Genomic DNA, 24,654 nt, shown 5'->3' on the forward strand with positions numbered 1-24,654 from the left:
TGGCAGGGCATGAGAAGTTGAAAAGTCCTTGACTAGTGTAAGCACTGCTTAGCAACAACTAAAATATCAGTGTGTCATCGACATTATTGTCATGCTAAATCCAAAACACAGCACTGTACCAGCTACTAGGAAGAAGATTAACTCTATCCCAGACGAAACCAGGACAACAGCAAGTTGAAAAAATTCAACCAGGATAAGAGGAGAAATAAGACTGTCCAAGAGAGGGTTAAAACATCATGCCATGCTGAGGGGTCTGTGGGCACTGTGGGTAATGAAGAACAAAGTCCTGCTTCATACCCACCAGTTTTTTCTTGCCCTGTCCCTGCAACAAAAGAGGAGGAGGACGGTCTCGGATCAGAAGGAAAATGCTTTTTGTGCAAACCAACCTGTGGACCTGCTGTTCCGTGAGGCTGCTGAGTGAAATCATTTAGCAGCGTTACAAAAGGGCTGGATAGCATGTGGGTGTTAATAGCATTTGCAGCTATGTAAGCAGCAGTAACAACAGCAGAGTAATCAAATCTCATCCTTCAGAGGGGAAGCTGATCACCTGAGTGAGTCTGGGATTTCCCCCTTGCACAATTGCCAGGTACCTTCACAGGCTAATTGAAATGTCAAGTGCCGGCTGGGGCCAGGGGCTGACAGTGGCTTGATGGATCTAATCTCCGAACAGGCAGAGCAGCTCTGGTCACGCTCTTGCCCCGAGGCCTGATAGCTCCCTGGGTACTGCTATCTGTTATCTCTGGATGCGACTTTCTGCCTTTTTCTTTTTTATTTTTTTTCTCTTGAGCCGGGCTTCAAGTGCATTGCTCTGGCAGAGTCATAACTGCTGGATAAGATCCCCCATCTCCACTTGCTGTTCCTGCAGCTTCCTTTGCTGACTTTTAACCTGAGAGCAGTAAAAAGCATAGCTGAGAAGAGGCAGACATGGCCCTGGGCCCTGACTGGACCCAAGGCAAGAAACATCTTCATCTTATTTCCTCTTGTTACAGCTTTTCTGTCCCTTAACGGTTGGTCCGCTGGCTCCAGACCGGCTGCTTCTTGTGGGGGTTTCTGCTGGAGGATGCAGCATCTGTCTCAGCCTCCTCTTCATCCTCTTTTCCTTTTCTTTGTGTCCACCTGCCTCTTTTTCCAGAAACTAGCTCAAGTCCTGAGGGCTTCCCATCTCAAATCTAGAGGGGCAGCTGAGGCTCAGCCCTGGTGGGCATTTGGGTCCTCAGCAGGCAGCTGCCAGCCTGTCTGATGGGAACAGGGAGAAAAAGGACCCCTTTTCTCCAAAGAACCACCCTCACTTTCCTGGGTGGTGGCTGGTCGCTGTGGGGCTTGAACCTTGGACCACCAGTATGCAGAAGTAGAATGAAAGGTGGATCTCTGCTTGTAGAAAGGAGATTGGCCAAGTGTCTGGTTGTAGATGTAGGGAAAATGTCCTGAATGTCAGTGAGGATAAAAACCGCCGTTTGGGCTCTGCACAAAACCCCTGTCATTGCCATTAATCTGGCTGTTCTTCTGCCCCTCCACAGTGCCTTTGAGAACATCTCCTTGCTCCTCAGGTCCCTCTCGGCACAAAATTGTACAAATCTCCCCGTCCACAATGCTCTGGCGCCAGGCATGCCATTGCAGGCAGGGATGGCAAAGGGGCAGGTTTGACGTCACACCGTGTGGTGTAACCGCAGGTCACTGGAAGCACAGATGATGCTCTACCCTGGCTACTGGGGTCTGCTGTGGTGCTTGTGTGGCCATCAGCTGGCTCAGTTGGGTAAGCTGGCCCAGCAGAACGCCATATGCCTTTCTTTCCTCTGGCTGGATTTTGGGTGAATCACTGCCCTGAACTGTCCCTTGTGGCCATGGGGAGGCTGGTCCTGATGCCAAGGAGGGGGAGTATGTGGCAGCAAGGCTGGCTGCCTCTTCTGGCAAGCTGTGCCTGCACCAGGGTTGCCTTCCTTGGAGGTGTTTGGGGTGAAAAAATAGCCTTGGAAAACAACCATTGTGCTTCAGGAAGTGATGGGAGGTAAATGCCCAGAAGAGAGAAAGGCCAGGAGTTGGCTGGTACATCTGTCTGACAGGCTAATGGCAACAAAGCCTGGCCCAACATCTTCACTGTGGGACAGGCTCTTCCTAAGCTCTTCCCTTTACAGTTTTTTGCCTTTTCCCATCCTAACCAGAACCAGTTTTGTAGAGGGGCTGGAGCAAAACCATCAAAGCTAATAGTTCTGGCATTCCGTCTTGGTAATACTGAAGTGTTTGCTGAGGTATTTTAGTTCCTACCTACTGCTTTTTTCTAGGCATATTTTTGTTGACTTTAAATAGCCATCAAGAAAGTACTCCAGCAGCTGGGCTGCTGTGCAGAGCTGATGGAGACCTCAAGGACGGTCCGAATCTGTGGTGGACCACCTCGCTCTGGTGCTCTTGAGACAGAGCAGTGGACATAGCCACAGGGCTCTGCTCGCTGGCTGTCACGCAGGAGAGGATACCTGCAAGGGGATGTCTTGAATCCTGTGGCATGTGCTGGGGAGAAAACCTTCGCTGTGTCCTCAATCAGCAGTTGGCCTTGGCAGGTCTTCTGGCTACAGGAAGCTGGAGGAGCTCTGTCTCTTTTCTATAGCTCCTTCCCTCCTCCTAGCGAGGAACGCATGGGCAAAGCCAGGTTCTTCTCCAAGGGTGCCCCATGGACATCCCCAGGGAAAAGCCAATCTTTTGGAGAGGAACTAGAGTGCCAAGAGCTTCCTCTGAGGGGAGTGTTTATCTTATTATTTTCTGAAAATAATTTCCTACCACGTTGGGGAATTAGCCTGCCAAAGTACAAATTACCCAGCAAGGAAATCACTACCTCCAGATTAATTCCTAGCTGTTTTGTCTCTTCTGTGTTTGGCTGATGTAAATGTTAGGTAAATATTTGTACAACACAGAGAATTGCCCCCCTTTCTTCTCTTTTCCAAGGGTCAGAGAAATGTCAGCTGTTGGCACTTGTGTGCAGCCAGGCTTCTGTGTTTGCTGCGAGGCGGGCTCCATGCCAGCTGTGCGCAGGAACCGAAGCGCAGACGAGCCCAGGAGCTGCCACGGCCAGGGCAGCCGGCTGTGGTGGCCAGCATCCTCTTCCCAGGAGAGCCTGGTTCCTGACGCTTCATCCTGAGCTTATTTCTCAGAGCAGTGAAGTCCTGAGTTTAACAAGGAAACCAAAAAATCTCTCTCTTCCACACAAAAGAAAAAAACCTGCTTCTGTTGGTGTCCTCCCTCGGTGAATCTCCAGGAGTGAACCAACTTTTATTCCCCTCCTTTTTTTTTTTTTATTTTATTCCTGTTTTACTTGGTTCCTCTCTTATTTAGCCAGTTCCACTCTTCTGGCTCTCTCCTCTGAAAAAAAGCGCGCTCCCCTCTCCCACGAGTACAATGAGCCCTCCAAGTAGTGAGTGCTGAATTTCATGCAAACTACAAAGTCTGTTCCAGCCCCATTGCAAGTGGGGCCATGTGTCCAGCTGCAGGACACTCGGAAACAGTGGTTCCTGCCTTGTTGCTCTGAACAAGGTGGAAGCTCACCAGTTGTATGTTATTTTATGTGAAGACGCAGGAACTTCTCCTTCTTTCCCATGACAGTCAGTCCCTGAAGCACGAGATGTGCTTAGCTGCATTAATCAGTAGATTACTCACCGGGAGTGTCTGACTGAAGTCTTCTGCAGAGATAAATATTGATGTTGATATTTTTAGTCATAGACTTAAACCCGTAGCTTCAGATCAGAATCTGAGGGTGGGAAGACCTAGATCAGAAATTTGTGGCTGTTCAGCATCTAACAGGGCATGAATGAAACCCCCACATCTAAGCCAACACTCATGTCAGGAAAGCAGAACACTCTAGTTGCCTCTGAGACTTGTCTCTCAGTTGCATCTGTGACTACTTTCACATTTTCCACATTTCTTGCACTTACTTTTCATTAATTGTCCCCTTTTTTCACCACATCATAGGAGGCAGCTTCAACATCTTTGCTTTCTGCTCACCTCTACCAGACCCCGCAGCACCCAGATTCAGGAGCAAGTAGAGACAGAGTTTTGCAACCCTGTTTGTAGGTGCAATAACAGGCCAAGAGCTTAGCACAGCCCCGGGGGGGATCTGTCAAAGGGTCGTTTGTGAATTCTAGTTCCTGGGGTTGTTTTGGGTTTGCCTTGGCCTCTACATATCTCAGAGATGTTTTGGAGCTGATGTAAGTCATGTGGCTTGTAAATGCCCCCTCCAAAGCAAACTGATGGAGCATGCTCCTACTTAAGCCACAGTGAGTCTCCCATGCTGCTGGGTTGGGTGGGCAGGGTGAAGATGGGTATGCTGGCTCTGAAACAGTAGAGGTTTCCCCTGTGCTGCCCCTTCAGAGCATGTCCCTGCCTCTTCTGGCTGCAGGAGCAGTGCAGAGGGCTCAGACCGTTCGTCTCAATGCTCAGGCTTGAAGCTGGCGGGATGGTTCCCTTTATATACCAAGGCAGCCAACTTCTCTGCACCTCCTAGAGCTTTGGGGATGATTTCTGTTTTTAAAGAAAATGGGCAGAGAGCCTGGCTCTGCTGCCTGGTACGTGGATATGGAGCTGGTCTGCCACCAGCCTGGGAGAAGCAAGTGCTCGCGGAGGTTTTGGCACTTACGCTCTTCACAATTAAGCTATCGTGCAGTGTGGGCACAGCGCTGAGCTGCTGGCAGGTTGGTTAGTTACTGACTCAATGCCAAAATGTTTAGCAGATCTGAAAACCGCATAGTGTGAGTCGCCGTAACACTGCTGGGAGGTGTGAGCTCTGCTCACCAGCACTGTCTCATTAGTGATACGGTCGGCGGTTATGGAGAGCTACGAGGTTATGCTGCATCTGCTCATCTTTGTCCCTCCTAAGCCCAGGAGGCCAACGGAGTTGTAGAAGGAAACCAAAATTGATCCTGGCTCCTGGATGGAGCAGACTGGGGGGTGGGGGGTGGGGTGTCAAATGAAGTTGCTTTGAACCTGGAGGCTGACTTCACTTAAATAGCGACGTCCTTAACCACATCACTGCCAATATTTTAGGCATTACAGCTGAATGTCCCATCAGGTGCATTCTTTGCCGTCATTTCCTTCAAGCAAAGAAGATTGAGAACTTCTGTTGTGCAAATAGGTGCATATTCAGAGCAATATTCTTTTGACGGTTAAACTAATTAGTAATCTGGTTATTGTCTGTCTTCTTTTTCTTTGGGGTTGCTAGTTAAAAAAACATTGATGTTCTTTAGTTTGACCAATGGGATTACCTGAGGGATCTACAAAGAGGTTCCCAGTCCTGTGGTGATTAATGAAATCTCTGACATGTATTTTAGAACTATGATGAATCTTTAATATAACAAATTAATAAGAAGGAGGGAAGAGCTTTTAAGGAAGGCAAAGGCAGTTTCTCTCTCTGTGTGAGTCTGCCAGCTCCAAGTAACGTAAACAACTCCTGGTCTCTGCTGGACCGTTCCAGAGTGTTAGAGGTCTCTCAGCCTTGTAAAGGACCAGTTTGTTCTGGTAACTGCTGCGGCTTCTTTTTTTGGCCTGTAGTCTGACATCTCTTTCTGTTTCCTCTGCGCAGGATACGAAAGCTGGAGGGAGCTGGCTAAGGCTCTGGCAGACACGAATGTCCCAGGTGGGGACCCAAGCCTTCAGTTTTATTATCCGCAGAAGCTGGGACACCAGGTGAGGAGGCTTGGGATGTCTTCTGAATGTTTAGAAGGGCAGACCTTCCTTTCTGATGCTGGCCCCAAGAGACAGCTCTCTCTTCACACAGGAAAGAGAGCATGCCACAGGGCAAAATCTGAGCTGACTCACAGCAATGTGAACGTACAATGACTCCACTGTAGTCAATGAAGTTATTTCAGATGTACTAAGCCGCAGCGGTGGGCTGAAGCTGGCTGGGTAATGTGGCACAGGAAGGTAGCACTAAGCAAGATGGAAGCAGAAATGAAAGGTCAGGAGAGAGTTTGTAGCTCTCTAGTGAAGCACATCTTGGTACTGTTACCTGAAGGCAATATTGGAAGAACTATTGCTTGGACCTTTTTGAAACAAGGATGGGGGGGAGGGAGAATGACCTAAGTTTTAACTCTGTGCTAGCAAACAGTTATAAAGTGCTGGTATCGTTTCCCCTCAGTAGCTCACCATGGAAATTTGCTGTCAAAAAAGCCAGGGAGCATTTTCATCCCACTATGGCCATGATAGCTAGCCTGTCCTTTGGAAAAGGAGCTTGGGAACCTGCTTTTTTCTCACATGTTCTTGTGACCAGGTTTGAGCCCTCTTGTGTAGGTGTCAGTGCTGGGTCATTTATCAGGTTATTTTGACTTTCCTCTACTTGTATTTCAGAACCAAGAGCTGCAAAGAGGTGGGAGGAATAAATCGAATTACGCAGGTGTGGACAACCCTGTCCCATGGATGCCAGAGGTGGGTGCCTTTCTCCATTGTTTTGTGTGAGGGAGCTGTAGCTAGAAACCTGTGCAGCGAGAACGGAAGGCAGGGACCTCTGCCTGGAAATTCATTTGCTTCACTAGAAGTCCATTTCCTATCACCCCCTCCTGGCTTAATGACACTTACAGACCTGAGTAATCATCTGGAAAGACAGGATTGTCCAGATTCCTGATAATTTGGCATCTCCACCAGCCATCAAGGCACCAAGCACCCACCCACAATTCCCTGAGAGCAGGCAGCCCCGCTACCTTCCCGAAAGGTGAAGCTTATTCAGGGCTGGGAGTGCATAGGACCAAGCATTCAACAAGCAAATACACGACTGTGGCACGCAGAAGTGTCACACTCTGCTCTTGTTCTGGCATTTGCTTGCTATCCAACCCCTGTGTGTCATACGTAAAGATTTCTCCACTTCAGTGACACTTCTGATGAACAGAGACCTTCTCTGGTGACCCTTGAAGATTGGGGTAAACATTCCCTTTGTTTCCTTCATGCCTAGTTTATTCTTTTCTCCCCTGTTCCCTTATCTCACCGTTCCTCTTCAGATAAGGGAGCAATGCAGCCTGCTGCTAATGATAGGGACACAAGCCAGGGGGCATTTAGCTCATGAAGTCAGCTCACTAAATTCCTCAAGGTGATTAGAGACCTGCACAAATTAGAAGGGCCTCTGCAGCTCCCCTGGGGAGGGAGCAGGATGCTCTTCCTGCACTCAGGGCACAAGATGATCACCGGCCAGCGGAGGGAAAGCGCCTCCCTCCAGCCATCGCACTGAGCAGTTTAGGTCCCTGCAGCATGAGCTGAGGCTTTCCTGGAAGCAGCCAGCACCAGTCACCCTCCAGTGCCCAGAACCAGACCAGACCATTGATCTGTTCTGCTGCATTGGCTCTGGTGAGTGCCGGTCCCAGCTGGAGCCTGGGGGCTTCCTCCGGCCGCAGGGCCTTGCAGGCAGCGTGCGGGCAGGGCTGCCTCCCAGATGAGCAGCTGCTGGCAAAGAGCCAGCGGGACGTCAGGGCCAGGACTGCTGCTTGTGCACAGGGACAACACGGAGCATTTACTGCTCCCCTCTCCCACGGCACCGGGCAATACAGGCTCTGTGTGGCATCCCCCAGCTTCTCTGAGGCTTTGCCCGATGTCTCTGGTCCCCTCCCTGGTGGTTTCTCAAAAGCGTGATAGTCTTGAAACCTGCCGGCTGTGGTGTGCAATGAGCCTTTACTGGGTTAGAAATGCAACTGGAGGGGTATGTGCTGTGGCTTGGGTGAAGGTATGTGTTTAGCACAGGGCTGATCTGCAAAGCCCTCTGCTTTGCTGGTGGGGCAACTTCACACCCTTGCGTGCGTCAGTGCTGGGCAGGACACCCACCAGCCTGAAAACCTGCCACCCCGGTGTGGTGCTGCCAAAGGGGGAGCAAGCGGAAAGGTGTGCTGCCCAAGGGGAAGGGGCAGGACTTGGGGGGTGCACTGTGCGGGATGGCCCCGTGCCTGGAAAGGTGCTGTGTGCATCCTGCCTTGTCCTGCACTGCTCCCTGTTGGGGAGGAGAGCTCTGCCAGGCAGCAGGGCTGTTTCCTCAGACCAACTGGATTGGGAATTTGTGGGTGCCCCAGCCATGCTCTGTGTCAGGTGGTGTGCAGCAGATACGCCGTGAGAAGACTTTGAGACCCAGGGCATATGGCTACCAGTCTGGGGAGTTGGTTTGGGTGGCCTTGCCCCACTCACACACCCTGCCTTTCTCCCCTGTCAGTCCTCTAACGCTGGTCCTGTGAAGCACCTGCCTCCTTCACCAATTTTCCCTTTGTCTCTATAAAGAAAAATTTCCTGCCCTCGCTGCAGCACTGTGTCTGTACCCAGAGGGTCAGCAGAGCCACCCTGACTGCAAACAAAGGCCAGCGGTTCACCAATACCAGCTGCAGGAGATGGAGAAGGATCTATGGGCACAGCTCTGTACAGAGCTGCTTGCTGTCCTCTTAACCACTGGCTGAAATTTTTCCTGGCCTGAGGATTAAGTTTTTCTGTAACTCTGCCCAAATTAATTACCCAGGGTGTACAATCCCATTGTGCCCTCCTGGCAGCCTCTCTAAGAACTTAATTGCAGCCTGATTCCTGGGGCGAGGGGCAGCAGGTTGCCTCCCACAGGTCGGGGAGCTAGGGTTAGTTTGAATAGAGAGGTATATTCCTGACAAACATGAATAATTAATGGAGTTGCAGGGTGAGCTGGCAGCCAGCATGGCCAAAAAAGGACAAGTTTCAATTTTCTTCTTTTCAGTTTCAGGGGATGAAATCGATGGCTTAAGTCTTCAGCCTTTGATAATGTGGTGGGAAAGTGTGTGCATAGGAAATCCTTAACGAAGTTATACCCTGCGTATGGGGGAAGGCAGGGCTCAGCCTCACTTCTGGCTTCCTCAAGGTGCCCGTGCACATGATTCCTACCACCACTGTCCCTTCCAGGCACCAGGACAAAGTCTGCCAGCTCCTAGTGTCACCCACTGTCTCCTCAGGCTGGAGAGATGTGGAGCGTTTTGTTTCATTAATTCAGAAAGGTGCCTGGCTATCGCCAGGGCAAACCTGTGCTGTGGGACCATGAATGTCACCATTTGGCACTGCCGTAGGTGTGGGGGGAGGATTTTCAGAAATGCGCCTGGTTAGCCTGATCCTTCCCATTTACCTCTGCAAAAGCCTCTGTTCAGCTCCTAGAGGAGAAAGGTCTGGGCAGCGCTGGGGGGCATTTAAAATGTCCCCCCTTTGTGTCTGCACAGCCTCAGGACTTGCTCTCACTGGAAGGAGGTGTGAGATATGTCTGGGAGCGCGGCCCCTTGCAGGCAGCGCCTGTATAGGAGCAGAGGTGCTGCATGAAACCAGAGCATTGTGGCAGGGCATCCCCTTGCCCCCAACCTGCCCTAAGAGGAAGCATCCTTTCCTTAGAGGACTAAAAGACAAAGCTATTCCTGCTCGCTCTGTCCCTGCCCACATCCCTTCCTTGCCCGCTCGCACCCGTCAGGTGTCAGGGCTCAGCGGGACAGGGGAGCTTTGTTGCTAACTTGTCTTGATGGATTCCTGCAAGTGCCCGACACGTCAGAGCTTGCAGCAAAGACCAGCTGCTGGCTGCTGAATGTCACCCAGTCAGGGGAGCTGGGCCAGGCAGGAGGAGGGGCTGCAGCCGCTCTGTGGAGACAGAAGAGTCTTATGAACTCAGGAGTTTCCAGTTGGCAGCACAATGTCGCCTTTCTTCCCTGGCTCAGGCCCTCTCTGTGCCCTGTTTATCATCCCTGGCGCTGCGCGTTCCCTGGGCTGCACACAGCTACGCAGCTGATTTGCCTCCGTGATGCCAAAGCCACCCAGGATTAAATTAGGAAAGGCCTCTCTTCTCCATCCTGCTCCAGTTACAGTGCGGCAGGTCATGTCTCCGCTGCTGCCATCCTCCCAGCTTTGCTGCTTGCACTGGCCTCTGCTGCTGCTTCGCCTTTCTTCCCTGGGGCTCCTTGCTCAGGAGGAGCCGCTGGGTGTGTGGTGCCACCCCCCTGGGCAGTTTTGACATGATAGGGTTTGGGCTAGGAAGAGAGGTCTGTGCTCTCTGTGTGCCCGATCCTCCTTTACGGTCTGTTGTCCTAGGAGGGGCTGATAATCTAAAATTCCTTGCTAGAAGGAAGCGGAAATACCAAAGTCTCTTTATACAAACTCAGGGCTGCAGGCGGGTGTTAATTCAGCACGCTCAGCGGGAAGGGTCGGCGCTGGGGCTTGGAGCCCAGCTGCACTCCCAAAGCTGCGGGGGCTGCTGCGTCAGCACCGAAGCAAGGCCCTGTCCCAGCTCTCGCCTCCCTGCACTTGTTAAGGTTCAGGTCTCCCTTCCCTTGGGCAGCGCTGTCTCTTTGTGTCCGTGGCGTTGTGCTCAGGAGGATATCAGGCTGCCCAGACCTCCTTGGGAAGAACAGCTCTTGCGTGCGTGCTCCTGGGTGTACTCACGCCGTGCTGACGGTGCCCTTGGTGCATGACTTTTGCCCGTTTTGGATCTGAGCTGGGTTCGTGCAATGCTATTATTTCAGCAGGGTGGAGATAGGCAACTGGGAGGTGGGGTTGGGATGGGGAGGAAGCTGAAGGGCAGCAGGAGCCCTCTAAATGGGAAGGCATGGACTGCTTAATACCAGCTCCCATTTAAGGTCCAGACTCTTGGCTTCTATTCCTGGTTCTGGCCAAATCAGCCTATCCAAAATTTTCAAAGCAGATGTTTTTAAGGGGAGAAGGGGAACTTACTTAACTTGTTGCTTACCAGGTCCTGAATTTCCAGCCCTTTGAAAACCAGGACTAGGCAGTTAGAAGCTGGGAAGTCAAACTCAGTAGCCATGTTTTAGAAAGTCCATCGACGTTTCTCAGGAGCTGTGTGCATGAATTGGGAATGACGGTGCCGTTTATCTATTGCTGCAATCTGCAAAAGCCCCAAGCAGGAGATTTTTACTGCATGTTCCTGAGGGGACCCAAATAGCAAACGGAGGAATTTCTCAGCTGCCTGCAATGGGCAGCCATGAGTTCAGCTGAAGGGACAGAGGTGATAGGGTTTCAAAACAGCTGCTGCACTGATGACTCGTGGGAGCCTAAAATAAAAGCCTAGTTCAGTTTTCACTCCCAGAGCAGCACTTTGGGCAGCCAGCACTTATCTGTCAATAATGTTCTTCTTTTTCCTTTCAGAGGAAGCAGAGACTAAGTTAGGCTGCTGTAGCTCAGGAGAAAATCTGTTGCTTTAGAAAAGACTCTGAAACCACATGGAAGAAATGCTTATTATTTACCAGTTAATTATTTCTCTTAGCTGTGAGTGCAGGAAAGCGAAGCGATCTCATCAGCTCCTGCCAGAATCTCCTCTCAGGTGGCTTTGTAAAGACTTTGGAGTCAGGGTTGTCGGGCTAGAAATCTCAGGGACCATCTCTTACAGCATTGATGGAGCACCTAGTACGGTGGTGTCTGCCTTACTTTTTAGTAGGCTGCCCTCTCCCTAATACTGCCAAACTCTGCAGTAAAGGATTGTATTAGAATGGGACTGGTCCAAGTTTCCTCTGCAAACATTTGAGCAAGTCTAGCCACTCTCTTGGGAATTCCCTCATCAAGATCTGTTTTGGTGTTGAGGCTACCCCATGCCAAAGCCAGCCCAGCTCCATTGCAGTACCGAGCCTAGGGAGCATCCCCTGGGTCTGTCTTTGCCAGGAGGGGACTGCAGCGCCAGCCTCTCCACAGTGTGGGAGTGTTGTGCTACATTTGATAGAGATCTGAGCCTGCTATCTGCAGCGTGCACACAATTCTCTAAGAAGAAAAACCAGCATCACTCGTGGATAGCAGCAGCCTGGCTGCCAGAAGACGCAGTTTCTGACAGTGACCCACTGTGGGAGCCTAGCCTGTTCTCCTCACTTCATGTTCCGCAAGAAACAGCAATTGTCATTATTTGATTTGGCTGAGAAAAGTAGTGTAAGACCCTTGGGTGTGAACCTGCATTTGGCCAAGGGGCATGAGACTGCCCAGCAATTTCGTTCCAATTCAGTGTTTGTCACACTTGCAGTGATTTATTTGTATCGCGAGTCCCTGCAGAGTCCCAGGTTTCTCTTGGCTGCATCCATCGCCTTGAACCCTGTGTGTAGTTCCTCTCTGATTTTGTGCAGCATCACTCTGGCTGATTACATGCACTTTGTCTTGCTGCTTTTTCTTTTGCCCGATGGGCAGAATCCAGGCTGAGGGATGTCAGCAGTGAAGGAAAGAAGAGGAGATAGTAGCGGGGGATGACACAGGCTTGCAGACATCAGTCAAGCCCTGGCAGTGCAGACACCAGTGAGAGAGGGCTGACGAGAGACCACTCAAGAACAGCAGTGGTTGTGAATGTGTTTTGCCTGGCACACAGAGATGGTTTTCACGTGCATGACTAAAGCCCACAGCTCGCAAGGAGCATTACTGCATAAGCTGGTGCCAGGCCAAGTCTGCTCTGCGTCCTTCCTTCAGGCCATGGTTTATTACAAAAAGAATTCCCAGCCCGCTATCCTGGGAAGAATAACTCTCTGAAGCAGTTTCTCTGCCAGGAGTGCACAGAGGGGTTGGACCCTCCTCCACCGTGCAGCTTCAGCCTTGCTAGAGACTCGCCAGCGAAAACTAAGAATTTGCTGCCATCTGTAGACATTTGGGTGCTGTTCAGGCGGTTTCTCCAGCCCTGCTTGCACAGCCCTTATATAGGCAAGACAGCCGCGGCAAAACCTCCCTGGTCCCAAGGCAACCTATTCCTTTCTTCAGCATTTCCCCATCTAAGGTAGCTTCTACAGTCTCCAGATTATTTATTCTCTGCTATTGGATGCCGGTCCTGCGAGGAGGGTTTCAGCGTCCAGCTCCACTGGTTGCAGGCAGAGAGCTCGGACTTTGCTGGGGGGCAGCCAGCTCCTCCCTTCTGAATGGCTCTGGCAAAAAGAAAGTCTGTCCCTTGAGGAGCTTATCGCTGAAATCCCACAGCAGCCAGCAAGCTTTTCCCAGCAAAGCTGTGCTCCAGGTCTCCGTTGAGTACCGACAGCCTCTCCCTGCGGGGCTGGCTAGGTAGCAGGTACAGCCACCCGTACCCACACTGCACACCTTCCTACGCTGTCTGGGAGGGGACCCCCGCTCCCCCCAGCATTTCTGTGTCTCTGCAGGCACATGGAGGCCATGCTGCCCACTGACCCGCCTATGCTGCTGCTCCCCGCCCTGCTGAGCCTCCATCTCCCTGTCCCCACCGTCCTCCATGAGCTTTATCTCGCAGACATGCTTTGAGAAGGGGATCTGCCATCTCCCCTCCCTAGGGTGTCCCTTCTTCCTTGGGTCAGGAAAATAGCCCTGAAATGGTGAGGGAGTCCGGAACACCTTCTTGGAGGACATAAGATCCTACACTCTCTTTGCTGGATCATGGGGTGCTATTGCCACCCTATAGCATGTCCCACACCATGTCCTCAGAGCACAGCCCTCTGGTTAAAACACCTCCTTGATGAAGCAAAATGGAGTCAACTCCAGCCACTTAACTGAGATGTCCTGGGCATTATCGCAGTTCCCTGGTGCCGTTCAGACTGTCACCTGTGCCAGCCCCAAACCCTCAGCAGATGAGAAACAGAGGTCTGGACCCATGTCTCCTGCAGACCAGCCTGTCGCAGCAGCGGCATCTTCCTTTACTCTCACAAGTGCTCCAGTGCCAGGGGCCATGGCCAAGGTTGGCATAACAGGGGAGGATGGCATGCAGGGGATGGATGCAGCAATTCATGGTGCCCCACTTCTGCCCCCCAGTTCCAGGGCCAGGCCAATCTGCACGTGTTCGAGGACTGGTGTGGCAGCTCCACTGAGCAGCTCAGGAAAAACCTCCACTTCCCTCTCTTCCCCCACGTGAGTAAGACTGTGACACCCTCTGTCCCATGCTTCCCAGCTCTGCTTCCCAGCTGGATTGCCCCTGCTTCCTTCACATCCTGTCCCTATCCTTCTCCATCACCTCCTCTGTCCTCCTGCTCCTGAGCATCCATCACCTCCCTCTCCATCATCTCCTTTGTCCTCCTGCTAAGGGAGCGGGAAGCTTTCACAAGGGTTCAACGGTTCTGCTCCACGGGGGAGGCTCATTTTACCTATGCTGGCCTGCCAGGCCTTGGACATGGGGTGAAGGAGCCCTCTATTTGGTGCTCTCCCTCCAAGTGGCTGGTGAACGCCACGTCCCATCCCCACCATCTCACCGGCATCCCCCATGCAGCTCTCCCCTCCGTAGCAGCACTTGCTTCAGTTTGTCTCTCATCTGGCCTGCTCTTTCCCGCTGCCTCCATCACACACTGTGACCCATCCTCCTCCCAGAGCAATCCTCATACTTCCCTCTGCCCACCTGTCCCAGGGTTTTTGCGTTCCCCCTTGTTCCTGTCACATCTAGTTATTTTTATTATTTTTTTCTTCTTCCACTTCAGACGCGAACTACACTGAAGAAGCTGGCTGTGTCCCCAAAATGGACCAACTATGGTCTCCGGATATTTGGCTACCTGCATCCTTTCACCAATGGTGAGGGCTCTGAGGCTGCTGTGCCACTGCTCACATCTCTTCTCACATGCCCCTCCCTCCCCTCCTGGTGCTGAACCACTGGTGCCCTTACCCCAGCAAGCCCAAGGCCAGGTCCCTCACGTGGGCGGCCCAGCTAGCTGTGCGTGACTGGCCGTGGCCTTGGCATGGGTGAAACACATCTGCCTCCCCTGTAGGGTGGAAAGGAAAAGCACAGAAGAAAACAGATGGGAAGTGCTAGATAAAAAACAATGCTATCATGAATGCACAGCCCCGTGGCGTGCATGTGGGCACAAACAATCCCTGAGCTTTTCCTCCCTGCCTCTCATGCACAGGACTGTACGTGACATCACTTATGTTCCTGCTGCTCCCCGGGTGCATGAATACCATCTGACAGCAGCTGACATCTGTATCGCCCAGCTGCGTGCTTCTGCCCAGAGCAGCCTGCTAGCACTCACCCACGTCTCCTGGTCCCCTGGCCCTCAACCACCATCCCTGTAACCCTGACCAGAACAGTGAAACTCAAACACCTCTGTCTCCCTTCATGGCTCCACGTGCACATTCCTCCATCCAAACACAGCTTCTCACACTAAAATTTGCTCTGGAAACAAAAGGGGAGGCAGGGAGACTTTGCATGGATTTCTTAGCTTTCCAGGTTAGATGTCAGGCAAAGCAAATGCAGGAGAGGTAGTGAACCAGTTGCATCTGTAAAGTTTTGTTTTCAATCACAGTAGAGTTAGAGAATTCAGAGAGGTTCAAAGGGGTGAGGGTGGTAATATCAAAAGGGAAGGTATGGACACACCGGGAAAAAGGGTGAAGACAGCATTTTAGAGGAGCAGAATCCATTCTGTGCACAAGCCCTTACCCCAGAGCCCTACTTACTCCCTCCATCTCTCGACAGGGGAGTTTCAGTTTGCCGTTGCTGCAGACGACAATGCTGAGTTCTGGCTGAGTCCAGATGAAAAGACCTCTGGGCTCCAGCTGCTGGCCAGTGTAGGCAAGGTACAGTGCATGCTGCATGGCTTCTACCATCAAGGCTTTAATGTTTCTGTGGGGATGGAGACCTTCCTGTCTTACATACTTCCTTGGACTACCCAAGGTTCTTTTCCTGCCCAACTACAGACAACACCACCACAGATGCCAGATGGGTATGACTCGACACACCTTAAGCCAGTTACTTATTGGCAGTGCTGTTAGGAGCCCCATGTTTGTGATTAAGGGACTTAAATCTGTCCACAGGTTGTGGATCTCACAGACAACTTACTAGGAGTAGCAGCTCAATTTTTCCCTCTTCATCACTCCCAGTGCAGTAACCAGGGAAGAAACTCATCTTAACTAGAGCGTTTTCTGTCTCTTCACAGACAGGGAAGGAGTGGACCGCGCCAGGGGAGTTTGGGAAATTTCACAGCCAGCAGTCAAAGATAGTGAGGTGAGTGAGCAGAGCCCCTCGCTCCCAGCCACCTCTGCACATGGCCAGGAAATCATAAGGACAAGGAAAAGGAACCCAGACTTGTTCTGAAGAATTCAGCAATATAGAGAAAGGGATTACTCTGGGGTATCGCCAAAGCTGAAGTGACACATCCACACCTGTGCCAGTTGCTTTGCTGATTTACTGCAGGAATGCAACACTGAATTTTTCTTCCCTGGAGGAAGCAGCCACCAGCAGATCCAGACTCCTCTATATGAACTGTATTCCGAGCTTCCTGCCTTGGAACTGGCCGGGTTTCCCAGAGGCCAAAACCCAGCAGGCAAGACTGAAAGGGAGTTATTCAGAATTAACTGAGAAGGGTCTGGAGCGCTCCAGGTGCACAAGGGAAGCTACCTATCTCGCTGTCAGCATCTGGATTTTCTTGGCAGTCCTAACCCTGCTCACCCTGAGAATTAGGTTGTTTCATGGGTGTGGTTGCTTTCCACTCATTGTCTGCTGACAAGCTAAGAAATGTTCCTTAATGCTTTTGGTGACAGGCACTTGTTCTTCACAGGTTGTCAGCTGCAGGCAGGTACTATTTTGAGGTGCTGCACAAGCAGGATGACAGAGGAACAGACCATGTGGAAGTAGCAGTGAGTCTGTGCAAATGGCCATGCTGTATATACACCCCCGCAGAATTCGGGAATGATGTTTGTAACGATTTCCCTCCTTTCCCAGGCCCCAGCTCCTCTTTGCATGAGAAGTATCTAATCCCTTCCAGAGCCCTTACCTACTTCTGTGTGGGATAGCCCTGGCCACATGTCAGGACCCTTTCCTCTGCTTGCTTGGGATAGTTCTGCCCTCTCCGGTCTCTGTTGCAGCTCTTTGTCCTTTCCTGCTTTGGCTGTGTCCTGGGGGATCTCAGCTCATTCCCAGTCTTTTGCTGCTAGGTAAACTCGGTCATAGTAAGGAGAAAGAGGAAGCTGCGAGCCCATCTGTTGAAAAAGCATCTTGTGCCTGTTCCTTTTGTTCAGGCTTGGTTAACTCCATAAGCACTTCATTTTAATGTGTTTCTCTGTTCCAGTGGAGACTGAATGACCCAGAAGCGAAGTTCAAAGTCATTGACTCCCCATACCTCTCCCTTTTTGCTAGTAAGTATCTTCACCACAGGTTTCCCCGAGCACCTCCCCATTCTTCCAGAACTTATCAGCGGTGTTTCACCATGAATCATAGTCTAGCCAGGCAAATGCCATGCGTACAGATCATTACAAGAACGAAGTGGAGACAGATCAGGAGACAGACCTCTGGACAACAGTGTGGCTCATTAAATATAGGAGAATTGGAAGTAGGATTGGAACATTATTTCAGGGAAATCTAGAAGCGGTGAGGAAGGACAGAGAAGAGAGTCTGCAAGGGTGAGAACTGTTCCAGATGTGAGAGTAACACAGGATGGAGGTTGCCTGCAGAGAGCTAGGGGGAACATAAGGCCCATAACATGGGAGCTGTGGGGGTGCGCTGGCAGCTGGACGTGACCAGGGAGAAGGGGCTGCTGTAGCACTTCCAGGAGATTTCACTCTGAGTGCTGGACACAATGGGATACACTAGCGATATTGGGGGATGCTGCTTTCTTCTATATCACCCTCAAGCCTCTTCAAGTTGCTGCTGGATTGCAGCAAGCACATCAGCCCAGTCCCTCCTGTTTTGTAAATCCTTCTTAGCACATCAAGTGATGCCTTTATCAGTTAAGGAGCTCCTTAGTCCTGTTTACCTTTATCTAGCTTTGTCAGCATCGCTTTCCTCTGCCAGCGTTCCCCCTTTCCATATCTACCACTGTTGCCTTCCAACATCTCTGGGCTTTTTTCCATGCCAACACTTTTGCCCATGGAAGACTCCCTGATGTAACCGAGACATCTGTTTGCTGCGTCTTGGATCGCAACCTGCTGCTGTATTTTCTGAAACCTGCCATTTGGCCAGGACTAGGCTTTCCATTAGGTCTTCTGTCCCCATCCTTTTTCCTTCTGCTCTTTTCTTCTTATTAATTCCCTGTAGATGGGAAGACTCATATCCCAGAAGATCCCTTCATGGTTGGGCACAGTGCTGCAGCCTCATCTTTATCTGGCACCTTCTGCCCATACAGTGTTTCCCTCTTCTATATCAGCCTTTGGCTGTATCACATGTCATCCAATTCCTTCTGGGTTCCCGTGTTGTTCAGTACCCAAAAGTTGCTAAGAGTAACACCAGTGCCCTTGGCAGCATGTTGCCTTTCCCTCCTGGATATTTATTCAGTTCCCCTCATCTCAGAGTAAGATCCATGGAGACATGATGTCCTCTGGCAGCAACACCCAAGAAAAAACATAACCAATACCCAGTCTTGAATTTAAGCTTCCCGTGGGTCCTGGCTTACTGTGGGTCTCCATTCCCCTGCTGGAGCATCATCCTCCTCAGCCACTGAAGGCCTCACCCCAGGGTCCTGCTCATTTTCCAGCACAGGAGAAAGCTCCACTCCTCAAGTTTCTCCTCCTTTTCATCTTTTCTATCTCCTTTTAAAATAAATTTAATGCTAATAATTCAGATGTGTCCAGTAATTCCTGCCAGCGTGGGGCTTCTTCAGCACACCACTGCTGGCATGTCCAAGGCAGGAGGTCATTTTCCTCTGTTACTCATCACTGTGTTTGTTTGCTTTCAGTGATAGCCACATTCCTACCCCACAGCTTCTGTATTTCCAGCTTTCTGAGTCAAAGCCTTTCCTTCCCACGGCGTCTTTGTAGTGAAGCTCCTGACCAGCACCATTTAGGCATTGCTATGACAGAGGCAGCGTTAGTGCCGTGGATGCAATGCCATTTGGAAAGGGCTGACACTGGGGAAGGGCATTTTTTGGGACAAGGGATGAATTAGCCCTTCCTCCCCTTTCCGTTCTCTCTCTGGTTTCTAGATGAGACGCTTTTAAAGATGGATGAGGTTGGGCATATCCCGCAGACATTGGCCAGTCACACGAGCCGGCCTGCTGACAGCGCAGGCAGCAAGGCACACCCAGCTGACATGTTGAAGCCTGACCCCCGGGACACTCTTTACAAAGGTAAGACTTGCAAAGCATTTGAGGAGGTAGCTGCAGCCTGTCACAGCACGTGCAGTAGCACAGCCGAGAAAGATTGTCCTCCTACGCCACGGTTATCAAAGGCCACGCTTTTTTCTCCCCAGCGCAGAAGGGGGCAGCATACAATATCAGTCACTGTAGGAGGCAAAGCACAGACTAAATGCAGCTCCTCTTTCTTGGCATCCAGCTCACACAACATCCTTGGGCATAATATTTTAGTGTAAGTGCCATAGAGCAATGTAAAGAGATGAGCTGTGCAAGGTAGTTTGCTTTACGTGTCTGTTAGTATTTCACACGGATAAATAGAAACCAGGCACAGAAGTAGCTAAGCTGGTGCATCAGTTAGAGCAGGGCTCCTCCAGCAACGCTTGCCTATGTGTTTCTTCTTCTCAGTGCCTCTGCTCAGCAAGTCTCACCTGCGCCGAGCCTTGCCAGACTGCCCGTACAAGCCCAGCTACGTGGTGAATGGATTCCCTCTGCAGCGCTACCAGGGACTCCAGTTTGTAAGTTTTATTCCTTGAGCAAGTACTTGCCTGGGGGAACGCAAGGAGGAAGGAGGGAGACCCCATTAACCATAGGCCTCCACCAATCTGAAGCTCCTGGGCAGATTTGACCATCTGCTGTTCAGGTCTGAGCATCCCAGTACATGCCAGAGGGCAACACCAAGAGAAGGGAGAGGGTTGCTACGCACTGCTCACAGGTCTCACTGGGGTACAAGCGTGTGCGTCTTACAGAGCCCCTTGGACCTCAAAGCAAACAGCTGAGCTTGCCTCCACACAGACCCTCACAATGGCCGAGGATTTTATTCTCCATGGGGTGGACTGTAGTCTGTGAAGACTACTAAAGCCCCTGACAAGCTTAAAACTGGTCTTGAGGGGGAGCTCACATTTGTGGGGCATGCAACATAGCAGGGATTAATCCCCTGCATATCAGAGCAGACTCTGAGGTCTGCTGGGGACAGGTCACCAGCATGGTTTGCCCTCCCTGGATGCCAGTGCAAGCCTACACTCCCTGAGGGACTTGCATCCTGGGTGGCCCTGGCTCCCTCAGCCTTGCCTGGAGGTCTCCCCACACGCTTTCTGAGCTCCTGTGATCCCCTGCATCTCTTCAGGAGGACTTGCCCACCTCTCTCCCAGCTAGTTCTTTCTCTGTTATAGGAGTTAAACACACAGTTACAGAGATGGACAGACAGATGCCAAGAGAGAGATAAAAAGGCACAACCCTGCACGCATTCCAGCCCGCTTCCTTCTGTTTTCCATTCTCACAACCTGCTACTGGGTGCCTTGGAGAGGCAAATAGTTAATGAGCAACCCCTGCTCCCTCTCAAAAGGGCTGGTGTCGTGGTTTAATCTCAGTCGGCAACTAAGCACCACGCAGCCACTCGCTCACTCCCCCGCACCCGGTGGGATGGGGGAGAGAATTGGAAGAGCACAAGTTAGAAAAAACTCGTGGGTTGAGATAAAAACTGTTTAATAATTGAAATAAAATGATAATAATAATATGATAATAATAATAATAATACACAAAACAAGTGATGCACAGTACAATTGCTCACCACCCGCCGACCGATGCCCAGCCAGTCCCCGAGCAGCGGCCCCCCCAGCCAGCCTTCCCCAGTTTATGTACTGAGCATGACGTCACATGGTATGGAATGTCCCTTTGGCCAGTTTGGCTGTGCCCCCTCCCAGCTTCTTGTGCACCTCCAGCCTTCTCAGTCGGTAGAGCATGGGAAGCTGAAAAGTCCTTGGCTAGTGTAAGCATTACCTAGCAACAACTAAAACATCAGTGCGTTATCAACTTTGTTCTCATCCTAAATCCAAAACACAGCACTGCACCAGCTACTAGAAAGGAAATTAACTCTATCCCTGCCGAAACCAGGACAGCTGGTCACTCTGCAACTGTGTCTGGGTCACCTTGTGACTGATATCTGGCATTTATGAGGGTTTTACTTTATTTTCCTCCCTTCTTCCCAGGTTCATTTATCCTTTGTTTACCCGAATGATTACAGCCGCCTGAGCCACATGGAGAAAGACAACAAATGCTTCTATCAGGAAAACCCTTATTACTTGGAAAGGTAGGATGCTGCAAATGCGGATTTACTAGCAGGGAGGGAGAAGGTGGTTTGAAGGCTGGAATTGGGGTGGAGTTCATACTCACTTCTGTAGGACTTTCTTAATCCTTAAAGATCCCCTAAGCCTTGCAAAACATTAAAGCATTTATAGTTTCTTTCGATAATCTATGCTTCCTTTAAGTGAAAATATGTTTAGGTCTCAAAGGGAAACTGCCACTGCTTTTCTTGCTCTATTAATCCGGAAGCTGGGTCAGAGCATGTTTGTTCCACTACATCAGGGAATGGATTTCCAGCAAACTTTGCCAGCAGCTGGAGCTTCCTGATGGCTGTCACTGTGAAAGCCAAACCATGCTCACCACCAGGCATCTCTCTGGGGGAATTAATGCATGTCGTTCATCTTCACTGGGATCCAGCTCTCAGAGGTGGCCCTGCGAGGGAACTGCCACTCGCATGCTCCCCCATGCCATAGGCAGACACCTTGTGCGAGGACTCCCCTCCATTCAGGAGGACTTTTTTGCAGGATAAGGAGAGTCACTTTTCCAGTGAGATAACTGATGGTGGCCTCCCCGTGCTCAGGATCTTCTTCCTCCCTACAGGACTATTTTGAGGGCTGGAACAACAGATCGTGTCATAGGTTTGGGAGGGAACTCCTGGGACTGGGGTTCATAGCGAAGGATGGAGAAGGTGGCTGCCATGGGCTGGAAGGTGCCACCCAGGTTTATTGCTTTGACAATTCATTTGTATTGTGACAGGATTTGGGAACTGGGGGCCTGTCTTGCTTCGCATCAAGCACACATGGAGGGAAACAGTCCTGGAAATCCCTCCTGAAAGCCTGAAGCACGGTCATATGAGGACAGCACACAGACAGTGGTGGTACGAGAGAAGAGAGGGAGATCATTGCAATTATCTGCCTGAGCTGCTTTTGCAGCATGATGACTTGCATTTGTGAGCACTACGTCATAAGTGAACTTTAAGGAGCAGTTTAAGGGAGGCTGAAGAAGTGTTTCGGGGTACTTATGTTGGGATTTCCTCCTGCGCTTATCAGAAAATGTTTGAGGGACTGGGATGATAAGCAAGGAAAACTGACGTCTTTGACAGTGCAGAGTAAGATCTGATTGCCCGAAGATATGAAAGATGGTGATGATGATAGGAAAGGAGGATCAAGAGATGCTGGGTAGATGTAATCAGAGTAATGGACCATCACCTCTGAAGCAGTGGCTACAGTTTATTTGCAGAGGGCAAAGTAATTTTCATCAAACCTTGTGTTTTGCCCTTTCCTCTGCAGATTTGGATTCTACAAGTACATGAAAATGGACCGGCCAGAGAAGAGCCTGGACTCTGGAGAAAAGACAGAGCAGCCAGGTAGGGACCCTAACATCAGAGCCTGGAGGATCCTTTTGTCTGTCACTTTTTGTATGTGATCTTCCAGCACCAGCTGAAAGAAGCTGTGACTTTCCATGCCAAGGAAGTCACAGCCCTTCCCTGCCAGATTGCTGTGGCCAGGAGGAGATTTTTGCTGCCACTTTCACTTCTCTTAAGGGCAGGTTGGGCAGTCACCAAACAGTGGTCTGTAGCGGAAAATGTGACAATTACCTCTCAGGCCCGCAGCTTAGCTGAGGTGCAATTCTAGCAAAAATGTGGGCAGAAGTGACAGAGCCAAAGGTGTGCAGTGTGGCAGCCTATGCTCGCACCTGCCCTGCAAAGCTGTGGCCAGATCGACGGCTAAAGGCAAAACCAGACCCCTCCACAGCCTTTGGCAATGCTGGCTAATAGGTAGTGAGGAGGTTGGTACCAGCAAGAGCACAGCTTCTGTGTCCGAGAGCATCCCTGTCCCTCTGAGCAGGAGAGAAAATGCTGAGATGAGGCGAGAAGTAGCTGCCCCCGGCGGGGCGGGTCCTGGGTCAGGACGGGAAAGGCAGTGGGAAGATGCCAGAGGTGTAACTGTGATTACTCCTGCAGGCTCCCAGGAGGGGAACCTGGACGACCTGCAGTATGCAGAGCAGGATGTGGAGAGTACCAGTCCCCCCGAGCGCCCCGGCACAGGGAGGGCAGAGCCGGCAGGCAATGCTCCCAGCAGCGTGGTGGGCAGCGATAACGTTCACAAGGACTATTCCCTCCGCGAGCGTCGTCGGCTCCTCTCGGTGATGCGTGGCAACATAGGAGAGGGGCTACAGAGGAGAGGGACAAAGAGGTCTGGTGTCAAATCAGCCACGCTGGCTTCTGCCAACCAAAACCTGAGCCAGGCTGGCCTAGAGAGGAACCCAGTAATGAAGAGACCCCGTTTAAAAGCTGGCCTCAAAGACAACTCCAGGAGCCCTCCGCAGCACGCCAGGGCTATACAGGGGAGAGCGCCCGTCAAAAAGGCGAACCCTCCTCCTAGGACCGTGTCTCAGAGGGATCAGCCTCTCCGTGGCCCCAGGGACTCAGGGGTCATGATTCCCAAAGGGATGAGACCTCGAGGAGACCTCAGTGCTGCTAAGGAAGGGCTGCAGCCATCAGGCACTGTGCCAGCTGGGAAAGGAGGCCCAGTCTCTGGCAAAGCCAGCAGACGCACTGTGAGCGCTGCCAGCCCCAGCCAGCAGCCTGGGCTGCCGCAGTGGCTGAACCAAGCGGAGCCCTACATTGCTGAGCAGAAGGCGGCCAATGGTGGGGACGTGGGCGAGGGAGAGGCGCAGGTGGCATCTCCTGTGAAGGGCAAGTCTAGACCTGCGGCAGCAGAAGAGGAAGAGGAAGAGGCGGATGGGGAGCCAGAGGAGGAAGATGAGGAGGATTTCGATTATGTACCAGCGTTCGACCAGGCGGTGAACTGGGAGCAGACCTTCAGCATGAGCAACCTGGACTTCCATATGCTGCGCACAGACTGGATTGACCTGAAATGCAACACGTCAGGAAACTTGCTGCTAAGAGAAAGGGAGGCCCTGGAAGTCACACGTGTCTTCCTCAAGAAGCTCAACCAGAGAAGTAAAGGGTAAGGCACAGTGTAAAAACCAAGGGGCGGTGTACCATGCTGCACGTGGACTACCTGTCGTGTGAGGAGCTAGTGGGAATCAGAGGATAAACTAGATGTGGGAAATAAGACTTCAGGCAAGGAATCTGTGCAAAAAACTGGGCTTTAAATACCTCTTTTGGCTGAGAAATGGGAATTGTTGGACACCAGACCATGTCTGGGGGCTGAATATCACCCTCCAACAGCTGGTGGCAGTAAAAGTGAAAGATCAGAGGTTTCTGTCCAGCTGGCATCACTGGCCTTTTGCTGGCTTCCTCCTTGCACAGTGTAGGTACTGAGAGCACATAGGAGCATTTTACCAGCTGAAGATTAAGAAACCCTGCTGATATGAAGTAGGACTGGAGCTCCTTGTGCTTGTGGTTTGATGTCTGCCACATCTGAGCTTGTGAATCGCTTAGGACCAGAAGGAACCTATCAGATAATGCAGATCAGTACACTGACCTCAGAGACAACCAAGCACCGTACACTGTTATCTGAATGTGTGCACCTCCGTCTTAAAACTAGCTGGATTTCTAGATCCCAGTTCTGATTTGGGAAGATGTTTCGGCTCCTCGCTGCTTTGATGATCCACTGGAGATCAGCTTTTGCTGGTACTCTGTTTTTACATGGTCTTGATACGGTTCTTTTTCTTCTCAAGACTTACC

At 51.2% G+C, this 24,654-nt stretch overlaps 1 protein-coding gene across 1 annotated transcript in view; it reads left to right on the forward strand.

Annotated features, from left to right (window-relative positions):
• Nucleotides 1-24,654, forward strand: part of B4GALNT3 (beta-1,4-N-acetyl-galactosaminyltransferase 3) — a 72,158-nt gene that overhangs the window by 38,465 nt on the left and 9,039 nt on the right. The window contains exons 2-14 of the mRNA XM_076328598.1: nucleotides 5,561-5,664; nucleotides 6,325-6,402; nucleotides 13,687-13,782; nucleotides 14,343-14,433; nucleotides 15,332-15,432; nucleotides 15,792-15,859; nucleotides 16,413-16,491; nucleotides 16,923-16,989; nucleotides 18,771-18,914; nucleotides 19,326-19,435; nucleotides 20,906-21,006; nucleotides 22,289-22,365; nucleotides 22,963-23,971. Of these exons, the coding sequence (XP_076184713.1) occupies nucleotides 5,561-5,664; nucleotides 6,325-6,402; nucleotides 13,687-13,782; nucleotides 14,343-14,433; nucleotides 15,332-15,432; nucleotides 15,792-15,859; nucleotides 16,413-16,491; nucleotides 16,923-16,989; nucleotides 18,771-18,914; nucleotides 19,326-19,435; nucleotides 20,906-21,006; nucleotides 22,289-22,365; nucleotides 22,963-23,971 (2,125 nt within the window). The remainder of the gene's footprint in view (nucleotides 1-5,560; nucleotides 5,665-6,324; nucleotides 6,403-13,686; nucleotides 13,783-14,342; nucleotides 14,434-15,331; nucleotides 15,433-15,791; nucleotides 15,860-16,412; nucleotides 16,492-16,922; nucleotides 16,990-18,770; nucleotides 18,915-19,325; nucleotides 19,436-20,905; nucleotides 21,007-22,288; nucleotides 22,366-22,962; nucleotides 23,972-24,654) is intronic.

Source organism: Aptenodytes patagonicus, chromosome 1 (genome assembly GCF_965638725.1).
Source record: "Aptenodytes patagonicus chromosome 1, bAptPat1.pri.cur, whole genome shotgun sequence".
Taxonomy (NCBI): domain Eukaryota; kingdom Metazoa; phylum Chordata; class Aves; order Sphenisciformes; family Spheniscidae; genus Aptenodytes; species Aptenodytes patagonicus.